Raw genomic sequence first — 14205 nt, forward strand, 5'->3', positions numbered from 1 at the left:
TAAGAAAACACAACACTTTTCTTTAAAGTGCAGTTATCCTATCCGGTTGCTCTCTTGACAACTGTCTTGTGAAGTAAGTGCATTGTGATGATGAGCCTGGTTTTGAAGGTGCTTTAAACTTTACACAGTGAATGCATGTTTGAAACTCCTCTTTAGAAATAGAGCTTGAGCTGTCCTGTACAGTCAAGGGAGTCGATCTCCATCAATTTTTAAATTGTATATGTTGCAACATTTGAGGTACTGGATTAATTATCCGTTGATTACAAAGTATCTTAAGCATAGTTTGTTATTTCTAAACAGTTATTTGTGAGAAAGTAAACAAAGACGTTACTTGCTGAGAAGCGACGATGGTAAACTGTCTTCAACCAAGCAGCCTTGTAAATATCTCACTATTTAGCTTTTAGAAAGTAAACAGGTTTCGATTCTCTACCAGTCGGATTGTTATGATATATATTAAGAGTAAGCTTTACCTCCTGAACTTTATGGTGAGTGGCAAACCAATGCTGTGGTTATAGGACTGTTATTAAGCTGCGGATATCTAAAGATGCTTTTGAGAAAGGCTTCCTTTTTTCAAAACCATGCCAGAGGGCAGGTTTGTGGTGTAGGTGGAGATGTGGTCTTCGAAGATGTTTACTGTTCTTTTAGACCATCTCATAGATCATAGAGATACTGGCCAGCATTCATCGTCAGCGGGGGCCTGATTTTGCATTCATATGATCTCAGGCAGTCGTATTGGATTTTCCTTCTCAGTGCTAGTTCATTTTTTGGGATTTTTTATTTTTTTTTGTTTTGTTTTTTAATCACAGTTATGTAGCTGTAGACTTATGCATGCATCTTGACCTTTCAAATTTTGCTTAATGGTCTGAAACAAAAAGCAAATTCAGACAGAATCTGTTAGTGAACTAGCACTATTGCGCCGCTTCTAAATTTGTTTACAGTACATGTAAATTAGCAGAGCATTGCAAAGTCCTGTAACTACTTTTTGATCATATGCTTTCAATTTTCTGTTTTTATCTATCTTTATTTACCATACCCAGTATGATCTTTCAAAATTAAAAAAAAATAAATATGTGAATAATAAAAAAACAAAAAAAATCAAAATATTTGACAAAGTGATTGTCAAAATCTGATTTGGTTTTTCGAACCATGAAGACAAGAGAAGAACTGCAAATCATTGGGTTGAAGAGAATGATATGTCGTTTATTCTTTAGAATTTACTCTAAAGATGAAATAAACATATTTACATTTTGATATAAAACTCATTCTATTTGTGAAGACATGTTTCTTTGATGTGCTGACAAAAAAAAGGGTTTCAAGAAAAACAGTTGTGTGAAAAAGTACAAAGAACTTCAGTAGTTTAAATGTGTATTTAGCAATATTTAGGGTATTACAAGGAAAAAAATACTTTCACTATAGAATTGGAATGCTTGCAATACTGTAATTAAGTAAAATATATTGTGTTAAAAAAAACAGATATGTTCAGAGTTGAAAACAAAAGAAAATGTTAAAGCTAACTTTACAGAATTTCTTTGTATACAAAATATAGGACAATGTATGCATTTATAATGTGGTATTCTGATATAATTAGGACAAGGGGAATTTCAGTGTGGTTAGGACAGAAAAACTGAAAGATGTTCTAAGTTCGGTAACCCAAATCTAACTTCAATCTGTGTGTGCAAAGATGACTCTTTTTATTATAAATTGTGTAGAGGCCATTGATGCAGCTGAACAATGTTCAGCACATTTGTGCTGAACATTGTTGATGCACATTTGTGTTTTCATTTTGTAAATTTTAAGCTTCTGGATACAGCTAGTCTGACAAAATTAATTGGTACATATCTGCAATAAGAGTTTGATTAAACTTTTTTTAGTCTTATGGATGTCTGCCAGGAAAATAAGCACTTGATTTGCTAGCTGGGATTTTAAAAAAATGCAGTTGCATGAAAAGCATAATCCAACAAAATTGTTAAACATTGAGTTCTTTCATGAATTACTTTTGAGGAAAAAAAACCCCTTAAGCCTTTTATTCAACCTGCATATCCATCAATCAAAAGATAAACTACTACCGCTACTTAGTCGAAATAACATGTCACCTCTTTGATGTATGTTTCTTTTTTTAATTCACTGAGGCCCATTTAAACATGCAATGTGCCGTTTTCATCTGAGCAGTTGTTTCAAAGAGGTTTGTGGTACATAGCCGTTACAGTGCTGATATTTTAGTTCAAACTAGCTGAAGGCGTTCGAGCCTTGCGGGTGCAGCAAAAAATTACTTCTGGGTGGAGTTTCTGATAAAGGTGGTTTCCTGTATGCTTCTTTTAGTGTGACTGTGTGTGTGTGTGTGAGAGAGAGAGAGAAAGGAGAGAGAGAGAGAGAGAGAGAGAGAGAGAGAGATATCTATTGAAAAAAAAAAGCAGCCCAAGCTAAACACAGAGTGGAAAGAATTGTCAAATCAGCAAAGTATGAAGTATCTTCTTGGTCATTCCAGTCTGTGCATGCTTAGGTGTGTAGGTGTGCGTGTGTGTGTGTGTGTGTGTGTGTGTGTGTGTGTGTGTGTGTGTGTGTATGTCGGCCTGGCCATAAATGGGAGTACATGTGCAAGCTGATATAATTGTGTGACCACTCCACCGTCAGTGCTTTGTGTTTGCGACCATACAGCAAGTTGCTAATTTTTGCCTGGTCAATGACCCTCAAAGCAAACCGGTTTCCTCCATCCCCTTCTGCTCACCAGGTCTTATCACTCTTGCCTCTGCCACCCACTCTTTCTCATCAGCTACAGTGGGGGGGTGAAGACTGAGTGTGCAGAAGCTGGAAGTGTGACAAGAAACACACATTTCTGCTTCCATTTCACAATTTTAGAGGTAACACTGTTTTCATCTAATGCAATAAGTCAATTTTGAAACCACCTCCAAAGATCATTGGTTGTTTCACATTTATAACACCGAAGTGACATAAATGTGTGCGTGCTAGGAGCCAGTTAGCAATGAAAATGTTATTTTTTGCTTTGGAACAATGATGTACTCATGATAAAACACTGGTTTCAAACCATGTGAGTACATGATTCAGTGAGGTTTTGTTGATGGCAGGAGAGGATTAGCTAATGGCAATGTTGTTGCAGATATGCACAAAGTATTTTTATACATGTTGTTCCTGGTTGGTTTGTAATTGGTTTGCAATTCCTTATTTGCCAGTATAACTGCACATTTCTTCAGTTCAAAGAGTTGGAGCAACAAAAACAGAGAGATGTTTGACAATTCCCCTTTGCACAATCTTTTGAGATCACTGTAGTCCTTGGTCTTCTGATACACATTCTGCCCCTCGGGTCACGGACAGTTTTCTAGTCAACATAGCTTTTCTGTTCTCCCTAGTCACCCATGGTTTTGGCCTCAGAACTCCATTCGTTCATGATTATTCTTGCAATAGTCATGAGGGGGGCTGGTGTCTATCAACTTTGGTAAGCCGACCACTCCTGGGGAGGTTCTGGGGGTTTAAAAAATCCCAACTGACCCGAACTCATAGAAAATGTGTCCAAACCTGATGCCACTTGACTAAACTGGTATCAGAAGCCAAAGACCAAAGGACAGAAAAGTGCCACATCTACTGCAGTCCATGAAGCCAGTAGAGTTTGCAAAACAGGGGCAATAGATTCATGTCTCCCTGTTTTGGTCAGCAAAATGTCCTCAAGTTTACACATTATTATTATTATTATTATTATGGGTACAAACATGAGTGGAGAGTGATCAAAATAATCTTTACTTTTTGTAAAACTAAGGTTTGATTTAAAAGAAGACCAAGAACGGTTTTACAAAATAGAATCTACCAGTATATTTTAGCCCAATAAAGGAGAAATCAGAACATCTGATGTAAAAATAAAGCATATTTTGACTGGGTTAAGAGTGTTTGTAAAACAATCAAAAACCGCTGGTGTGCCTGAATGTAAAAGGTCAGTTTAAGTTTCATTTCTTGTATGTCGGTGTGAATACAGTGGACCCCTGCCTATTTGTAGTTCAAAATTCACACATTCACCTACTCTGCAGAATGTAAATCCAAATTATTAGCAGAGTTTTTCATGGAACATATTTAAAATATTCAAAAGAAAATCTAGCTTGGGAAGGTCTGACCTAGATGCAGTGCTATTTGTTTGGTCTTTGCAAAGCAGCCAATCCAGGAGTTCCATTCATATTTTTATCACTAATTGGCTGCACCCAAAAGAGCATAGATAAAGAAAACTGTGGATGTTCTTCTGCACTAGTGCAAGACAGTTTTCACTGTGTGCATTAATGCATATTACAGTGTATTTTATGTTAAAATAACATTAAAAAAGGCAGAAGTGTTTTAGAGGGAGTCTCGAGAATTCCCAGATTTTTCCCTATTTGCACAGTTTGTTTTAATAGCATTAACAGCCATAGCTAAATTAGTCTATACATAACAGAGATTTTGCAGAAAGGTTAAATTGTTATCTATAAAGAATAAAGCTCAGTAATGAAACCCTAAAATAAATTCAAATGACCTTGGTATGTTTAAGTTTTATGAAACTGTGATCTAGCATAACTGTTTTTCTGTGCTTTTTAAAAAAAATAATACTCTAACTGTAAGGGAAAACTAATTGGAAAAAAAGTGAACAAGATACTTGATAGGCAAGATAAAACTAAATAAAGAAACTCTCTAATATATGGACTGAATTTTAGTGGCTAAGTTAGGGGTATTTCTTTGATAGTTTACATGCAAAACAAAACATTTCAAGTTTTCCACTTGTAACAAGCTGAAGTAAACAGCCCAAAATCCTCAGTTAAACACCACCTCTATTAGGACGCAGGCTGTAATTCTAAAATGTAAGCATGAGATCCACATGCTGCACAGGCATGTTCAGTTGTTAATGTCACGCACTCATCTGATGAATTATTAGAAATTGCTGACTTTCAGTTCAAATTGCTCTCAAGGAGTAAACTCTGGAAAAAAAAAAAAAAGCATCTACACAAATGTAATTCACCAAACCTCCATACGATTTCACAGTGAAAACGTAACTAAAAGTCATGAGCCTTGTCACTTTGAGAATGTCTCCTTTGACCCCCCATTCTTACTTCCACTGCTGAGTCTGTGACTACAGGGGGAGATGGTGAGAACAGTGGGCTGCAGTCTTTCCCAGCCACAACCCAGAAGATTGGAGCAAGGAGCCCACCTCTCGCCTCAGCCCCCACCGGCCCCCAGTGATGTGGGAAAAGGCCGGGAGGGTGTCCCGCTGAGTGTGCTGAGGCGGCCGTCCCATGGCTCCAAACCTATCACTGCAGTCCTGTCAGCGGCAGCATTAGTCAGGCCAAGCCAAGGCTGTTAAAGATAGCTTGCCTTGTGAGCATTTGCCGTGTTGTTTCACCTTGCTTTAGACCAAACAGAAATGCCACACAAGTAGTGCTGGGAATCAGTGAGGTTGAGCGGCACTCTAGTCAGACAGGACTTCTTGCTTTAAAAAGAAAATAATGTTGTGTTCCTGGCATTAATCTGTTGTTATGTTGCATCTCTTTTCACGTCTGTGATTGCAAAACTCCTGCTGCTTTATGATATAACCTCATAGCTAAGATTTAAGAATTAGATGTCCAAACGGAGCAAAAGCAGCTAGGCCCAGGCTCGTTCCCTTGTATCAGTGATAAAGAGCAGAGGGGTCTGTGAAGTGTCAAACCCTATAACAATCCAAACACAGGCACAAGCACATGCACATGCATACACTGATAAAGCAACTTTGCACTCCAAAGATAAATTGTCCAAAGCAGGAGGGAAACGAAAGTTACTTGCTAGAGATGCAAAACCTATGTGTAATTATTTTAGGACATATCTACGCTCCATGTTCTTTCCATGGCAGTATGAAGGACAATGCACCACCTCTCACAGAGTTTTGTGCTCTTCCAACCAGCCTGTTGCACTGATTCAACTTCCATTTGAGAAGGAGGAGATCTTTGCATGGGAAACTCTGTGACCTGAGGCATGCTTGTCTCCTGCAGCGTGTGAACAGCCACCATCACCCCTTCGTTTTCCACACACCCTCCTTTGCATCTCTGCCAAATGTGACATTATGTTTTTTTTTTTTCCTCTCATGATCTTTCAGCTTTATTGTTTCAGTGAAGAAATGACTGCTGGTAAGCCACCTTGTACTTGGTCATCAACAGACTCTGAGGACAGTGGCAGGGAAAAGGATGCTTGGGAAAACGGCCACGTGAAATTTGACTCTCATGTTCTTTATACAAAAGCAGAATATCAAGGGCAGCAACATAAGGCAGGCAGTGTGTAATATGGCAATGGGAGTTGGTTTGTGGTTAAGTGAACAAGATATTTTTTGGTACACTGTCACATGACCTTACCGGGAACACGCAAAGTAAGGGGAAAAAAAGGAACACCGAGTGTTTTGTAATGGTAAAGTATTACTGTTGCAGAGTCACAGTAAACATATGATCACAAGGCAACCACAGGCCATTTTTAGCCGTATGTAAATATGAGTGAGATGTAACTAACCGGTGATTTCCAGAAGATTCGCTGCTTGTTTAAAATTGCTGAGCTGATGCTGTTCTTTGGGTGTGATCAAAGCAGAAGTAATGTGCAATGCAACATCATTTAAACACATGAAACTCGTTGATACACACAAAACTCATTTACATTTTGTCACATTGCAACAACCACAAACCATAATATTGAGGGATATCACCTGATGAACCAACACAAGGTGGAAAGAAAAATGATTCGTAAGATCTCGTATTTACCTGTCACTGTGTGTAAGGCCAGCCTTCCTCACTAATAAGGTTTAATATATTTAGTCATGGTTTGCCTTTTTATAAACATATCTGAGAGTCAAAATGTAAACAGAACTACTAAAAACCGAGAGCGTCTCTAGTTGGCTAAGCTACTTCATTTTTGTAGATGAGACCCACATCTATCCATTCATTTCATGCTCCATCCTACCATAGCTTGTGAAAAAACACCAAGATACTGAAATTCTTATATTCGAGGCAAATGCTTTACAGTTGGCTAACTCTGGGTAAGATGGGCAACATGTCTCCCCTTCTTTTAGCAGAACAGATGTTGGACCTTCAAAACACACCCAATGCTGTCATGACATGTAATTTATCTGATGTAAAGAAACCAAACTTAATAATCACTCCTTCTAACAGTTTGTTTTATTCCACAGTAGGTTAAAAGGAACAAGAGAAAAACTAGGGATCAGGGGCTGGAAAACCAAGCCACTTGGTGCATGATATGAATGTTATGGAACAGACAGTTAATATAGAAGTGATAAACAGCTTTACACAAAGATGTGTAATTCAGGCCTGTACATATTTCTTGAATTCATTGTTTATAACCTACTGTGTGATGATGATGATGATGATGATGATGATGATGATGATGAAGTGGAACTTCTGCTTTTTTTTTTTATCTCTTAAGCGCCTCTGTTCTCAAACATCATGTGTTGTCAAACACAGAGGATGAATTTGGTCTATTTCTTGCACTCTCACCCTAAGGTCGAAGTTTTTTCAAGTCACTAATCTCCTCCCTCTATCCATCCTGGTTTCATCATTTCTCATGATTTGTCGTATTATCTTCTTTTTTTTCAAGAGCCACCTTCTGCACCAGTGGAGCTGCCCTTCTCTTTTCTTGAGCCAGCTCTGGTGGCTCCCTCTGTTTTTAGGAAATGTTTGGAAGCCACTGACATACATAGTTCATTGACGTCATGCACAGGTTTCTGCACGGATTTCAAGCTTCTGTCCCTTTCCTCAAAAACTCTTGTTCACAAGTACCAGAGGTTGAAACAATAATGCTCACTGGTGGCCTGTGTGGCGCAAGTAACATATGTTTCTAGTTTCAGTCTGATAATAACATATTTTTTTTTCTTTCATTTTTGTTTTCAGTTTTTTTTGGTGAAAATCACAACTAGCGGTTGAAAACAGTCGCCCAACATCTATTATAAATAAGCAAAAACATGGCATGCATGTGACGAGGCACCATCAGGCAGTTCTCATGACTGAGTGCAAACTATGCGACAGCTGGAACTGATTCTCTTTTCTTCATGGAATAAAATCACCTCTTTAATGCAACTAAAACGTACTTCAGAAACTTTGATCTGAGTGAAGAGGAATAAAGAAATGGAAGTTTAAAATATCACAAAGTAACTCACGTTACAAATGTAAGTCAAAAATAAGTGTAGATTGAAACGTCATTTTTTAAATTATTTTGTTTCTTTCCATGTACTCTTTAAACACTTTGTGCAAGGGAAACTTAGCTGTGCCAGGGATTTAATGGAAACTGAGCAGAGAGCGACATAAAAGCTGAGAATTATTACAATTTGTCTCATGATTTTAATCTATGCAATTGACCACAACTGCCAGGCTTTGATATGAAATCACCTCTTCCCGAGTTTTTTTTTTTTTTTGCTGTTCTTCTCTTTAGGGTATAATTTTGCAAACATGTTCCATCATTATGCTGGATATCAAGAAGGTTTGCTTTCTGTCACAGCACTGTCACTTCAATAATACACACAACATGTGAAAAATAGAAAATTCTTGACATTTAATTGAGCGGAAAAACATTCCCATGATCATTTGCAACAGAAAATATTAGAAAGAAAAACATTTACACTCTGTAATAGTTATTGCAGGGCTCTGCTAAGGTATTTTTCACATTTCAACATGTTTCAAACAGGCTTCAATGTCTTAGGATTGCATGTATTAACCAACTGAAAAGTTGGTTAATACAACTTTAATCGATATCTGAAAAAAGTGTAAAGAAAAAAAATGTATAGTATTTATTAGCACTGTTTTACTCAAACAAACAAAATGGGTTAAGATCAGAATTTAGGAAAGGATTACAGAGGCAGTACAATGAAACACAAGAACTTTCTTCTGGAGGGGCACAAGACAGATTTATTGGTGAAGTCTGACCCACATTTGTGTTTTAAGGCCAGAAGGCTCTACTGCTCTGTAAATTAGGATGTGCCCAGCTGGAGCTGGACCATGAAGTCAAAGGTCAAAGGGAGGGAGCTTGAAAACAGGCAGCCACCGGTAATAACTTTATCTGCTTTGGAGGCAAACGTTCTCGTATGAAAAGCAATTTTCCTAAATAATTTTGACTTTGTTGTTGAGTGCCTGCGAGACGGGGTCTACAAAATATGTTTGATTATTTGTATTATTGTTTCCTGGCTCTGTTTTACTTCTATCTGGGTTTAAACTTGTTTGTGCCTAACATTCACAGATAGACCCAGTTGTTTCCACAGAACTAAACACACTGACTCCTAAATTCACTGCACCAGCACTGTACTCTCCAAGGTATTTCTCCCATAATTGTTTTGCCATGGGGGCCAAAACCTCTGGAACAATTTGCTGGCAGAAACAACACAGGCACCATAACTAATTGCAGGGCAAAAGCTGTAGTTGCTATCACTTACAGTACGAGTTTTACTTTGGTTGCAGTGAAAAATTGTCCTCATTTCCCAAAGTCTGTAGACAGGACCTGCTATACTGAAAGTCATTAATAACAACAGTAATGACCAAATAATATGACCAAAATAGGTGGTCAAAATGGTTAGCGGGGGAAAAAAAAGTAAAACACACAAGTGCAACTTGCACAGGCACTTGTGGTAAAGCATGTTGACCTTTTGTAATAGTTTCTCATGAACATGGTGGCTTGAAGTGCTGAGGGCAGCAGTTAAAGCATGTACACTGCTTGAGCTTTCGCCTCCTGACTTTGCTGACATTCACCCCAGTCAGATCTCATTCAGGAACTAAATAACAGTGAGACATGTTTTGTGGTACTGCTAATGCGAATTTCACCATAGCCCATTTAATTGTCATTTACAGGTCAGAACTTTGCAAAACAATTATCTTGACAAAGTATGTTTGCCCCTTCAACCTTTTCACATTTTGTCCAGTACAAATCTCAAACATTAATAGATTTCACTGTGAATTTTTGCAACAGGGGCCGCAAGATGACATAGTTATTACCACTCTTTATTCCTGGGACATATATATGAGCATAATTAACAGTGCAAAGACACCCCTTTCGGATTTAATTGTTTGGTTTTGTATTTCTGAAGATGGCATAGGACCAGAGGGAGAATATAGAGAAACATGATTTTTTTTTTCACACATTATATGTCTCATATCAGGACATAGAGACAGTTTTAAGAAATATGTAAAAAGACATATCCTTGTAAAAGTTACCTACAGCAGCTTCAACAGACAAAAAAAAGTAGTGCAGAACTGTAAAGAGGAAGAACAACATTGTTTCTTTTAAGCATTTCAAATGAATAAAAATCCAAAAAGTGTGACATGCATATGTTTTCAGCCCATTTTACCCCTAAATAAAAGTGCATGCAATTACCGACTCATTAACAGAGTCAACTTGGGTTTAATTTAACCTCTCTGGAGGAGCTGCATCGATCCACAGTTCAGGTCGAAGAATCAACAGTCACTTGACCAAAGGAGGTAGATTAGCAGTGCTTGCTAACAACTGATGGTGTCATTGCATATCACTGTGGAACTGTATCTCTGCTGTCTGGATATTGAGCTGTTAACACGTCATGTTAGTCATGAGATTCTCATACAGCAGTCTACAGTCAGAAGTTTCAAAAGGTTTGTTACAAGACTATTACTGAAGGTCTATTCTTCACACTACATAAATCTCCACAGCAACTCTTTGAAGATATTTGGATGATGTTAATTTCCCTTTTGGGATAAAGAGAGTATTTTTGAATTCGATTGAATAGTGTGAGGATGTTATTCATTTGCAGGGAAAAGGAAAGTAGTCAGATTTGAAAACTGAACTTCTAGAACAGTGTTTCTCAGCCCTGGTCCTCAGCGCCCCCCTGCTCTGCATGTTTTAGATGTGCCTCTATTCCAGAACAGCTGATTCAAATGATTGCATGACCATCAAGTACTGCAGAAGCCTGTAAATCACCCAGAGATACAATCCAGATGTGTAGCAGAAGGGAAACACCGAAAACATGCAAGACAGGGGGGCAGTGAGGACCAGGATTGAGAAACACTGCTCTAGAATAAATTATTAGAGGCTGAGGAGACTAACAGGACAACCTATACAATGACATGGCTTTAATCAAACCACATTCATTTGCAACAAAGGGTTCACTCAAAGTCCAATTCACAAAAACTTTTCATCCAATATTAGATTGTTCGCAAGGAGGAATTCAAGAAAATGTACATCTCTAGATGTGCCAAGCTTGTAGAGATTTATAAAACTTCCTAGCTTGGCACATCTGAAAGGTGTTTCTACAAAATATCATTTATTGGAGTTTGAGTATAAATGAAGGTCAAACTTTGAAGAACGTTGTCTGCTAAATATTTTGATCATATCCTATCCAATTCACTATTATCTACTATTCATTGCTTTGTTTTGCTCGCTCACAATATAAACCTTTTAGGCACTGTACATCTGATTTTCATGTACGTCTAAGTCACACAGCAGGAAAAAAAAATAAAAAGGCAAAGCAGTGACTCTCGTTGATTGAAAGCAGATGCTGCTGAAAGCCAAGACGAAGAAGAAAATGTTTCGGAAAATTCTCAGGGCTCAGCCGTCCCTTTCTGGGTTCTGGTCCGGGTGGGCCAATCATGGCACAGCCCCCACAGGTCTTAGTTGTAAATGAAGCTCTTCCATTGGACAAGGACAAGAACGTGGGCGTTAGGAGCAGATGTCCTGGGAAAGTTGCTGAATCCCACTTGACTCAAAGTGAAATAAAAGTGAAAACACTGACATGTTTAACTGGACAGTCACCAAAGGCTGCTTTAATCCAGCCCACACTATCTCTCCCTTATGCCGCCATGCTTGTTCAAAACGAGGTTGCGTCTGAATGCTGCAGCTGTGGATATTGAATTACATTTTGAATGGATTGGCTTTTAAATAGTTTTTCGGCTTCTTTACAAAACCCAAGAATATTACAAGCTCACTTGAAGATTCTTCTCCTTTCTGCTGTCGTCTGTCATCTCGCTTGGAGACAGTGTTTGAAATGAAAGTCTTTCAGCACCTCAACACCTTTGCCATCTCTCACCACTCGTCTCCCCATCCCTTCACACCTCGAAACCCTCCACTGCTCCTTTGCTCCTTTTCACCTCCTAACCTTCACCCTCCCACATTCAGCTTTCTATTCCATCTCTCATCTCTCTTTGTCTCCAAAATTCTTGCTCACCTCCACCCCCACCCCCATCATCTGCTCTCTGATTCAGTCTCACTCTAGTTTGCATGTGGCCTCACCTGCTCACAAAGCTTCATCGCTCTCCTCTATTCTATGGTTCTATTTCCTATTCACAGAAACAGTGCAACACAAATCAATCATCTTTTCCTAATGGAAAGTCCACATTAACATGAGAGGACACTCCATTTCCGCCCAAGAATGCCAGGTCGAATGGTACCCGAACTCCAGCCAATGTAGATCCAGGGGCCAGCAGGCACTCTCATTTCGGGTGGGATAGCAAGGTGATGCAGTGTGGTCCAGGGGTGGCTCAGGAAGTCAATGGTGTATTAACTGAGGATGTGACAGCGGCAATAAAAATGCAAATTAGCAGCCAAAGCAGGAGATGCCCTGAATCTGCCCTCTATAAACCTGGATAATACAACCACCACACCTGCCAAGACAAGTAGTTCAACACTTTGCAGACACAACAATACCATAAATGCCACAGAGAAAGAGAAGGAGCGGGTATGACTACACAGAGACAGTGCTACGTCTCAAATGTTTTGAAATAACACATTTTACAAATAACTGATGAGCTTGTAAATAGTCTGTTTATTTTGTAGTGGGTTCAACAGGAAGATCCTTGTGTCTTATTTCGAAGGATGGGATCATTTATTTCTTAAAATCTCTTCAGAGTTTTTTCATGCATTTTAGGACACTTTAGGACAGCTGTAGTAAAATCTAGTACTTAGTGGTCCAGTGTCCTGCTTGTTTCAGATGCTATATGTAACACACACCTGACGAGTGCATGAAGACAGCTCAGATTCTAGAGTTCCCCAGCAAGATCCATTTTCCTACGGGTCAGTTTGGAAAGGCCTTAAAACCCAGTCCCAAATTTCCAAAACTGAAAAACTGTGTGTATCTTTTACCTACTTAAACACTAAAAAGTAGACCTTACAATGGTTACTAATGAAGTGAATGCTTGATTCTAGAAACGATTAGCTCTCGTGAATTCTTCATTGAATCTTAAGTATACTGTATACTTAAATGTGCCTGTGCTTTTTAAATAAGTAACAGATACTTTAAAACACAACTTAAAGTAGCTGAACAATGATATATCTTATTTAGACAAACGATTAAATTATTTGAATCAGGTGTGTAAATTGCCCACTTCTAGGAACCCAGACAAGTGGGTCAGATTTGCTTTTAATATGCTACTGTTATTTCCAGTTAGAATAAAAAAAAAAAAAAAAAAATGTAACAAGAACATTGAAACCAGCTGCTCATGAAACATTTATTATTTTCAAACTTGACCTCAATTTCAATGAGAGCAAAAAACATTTCTGATGCATGCCTTAATTCCAGACATAATATTTGGTTTGACAGAAATCGGGGCAAGTCAACTACACCACTATACATTAGTTTTGTTAAGGGAACTGCTACTTTGTTAAATATGCCAGTTTCTTATACCAAAGAGTTTTCAGTTAACATGGTAGAAAGTGCATTTTCTTTTTCAATTCAGCTCAATTCAATTCAATCCGATAAGTTTTTCTTCACTCAAATTCTGCTTTATTTGGTGAAAAAAAAAAAAAATGTGCTGAATGGAGTGTATGAAAACTCAATGCATGTCGGTTCTGAAGTCGGATTACAACAATGGGCTTAGTTAATAAACATGAAGAAAAAAAAAAAAAAGATTATTTGCTCCTTTCAAACTCGGTACACATTTGAGAGTAATGCAAAACCTAACTCTTAATCCCCTGACACCACTGGAGTCTACATTGGCCCTACCCTCCTTAAGGGCCCTCTGAGACACATTGTCCATATTTCACAACATGTCTGCGTAATGGAACCACTGACTTTGTCTCTTGTGCGTCACAAAGATAGACTTTTGATGAGGAGGATAGTAATCTAAGGCAGTGAAAATAGATGTACTCCTGTTCCTTGAATACGAGTGTTAGGCCCTGAATTTTAACCTGTATCCCTTTACAATATGGTTATAGTAGGTCTTGTATTCTCCTTCTGTCTGTTCCAGCGGTGCTATGCATACA

At 38.3% G+C, this 14205-nt stretch overlaps 1 protein-coding gene across 1 annotated transcript in view; it reads right to left on the reverse strand.

Moving 5' to 3' along the window:
* LOC103145349 (protein C-ets-2) overlaps positions 1–5263 on the reverse strand; it is a 13769-nt gene extending 8506 nt beyond the window's left edge. The window contains exon 1 of the mRNA XM_007562742.2: positions 5177–5263. Within this exon, the coding sequence (XP_007562804.2) occupies positions 5177–5263 (87 nt within the window). The remainder of the gene's footprint in view (positions 1–5176) is intronic.
* Between the last annotated feature and the right edge of the window lie 8942 nt (positions 5264–14205).

The sequence above is a fragment of the Poecilia formosa genome, unplaced genomic scaffold (genome assembly GCF_000485575.1).
Source record: "Poecilia formosa unplaced genomic scaffold, Poecilia_formosa-5.1.2 Scaffold141, whole genome shotgun sequence".
Taxonomy (NCBI): Eukaryota; Metazoa; Chordata; class Actinopteri; order Cyprinodontiformes; family Poeciliidae; genus Poecilia; species Poecilia formosa.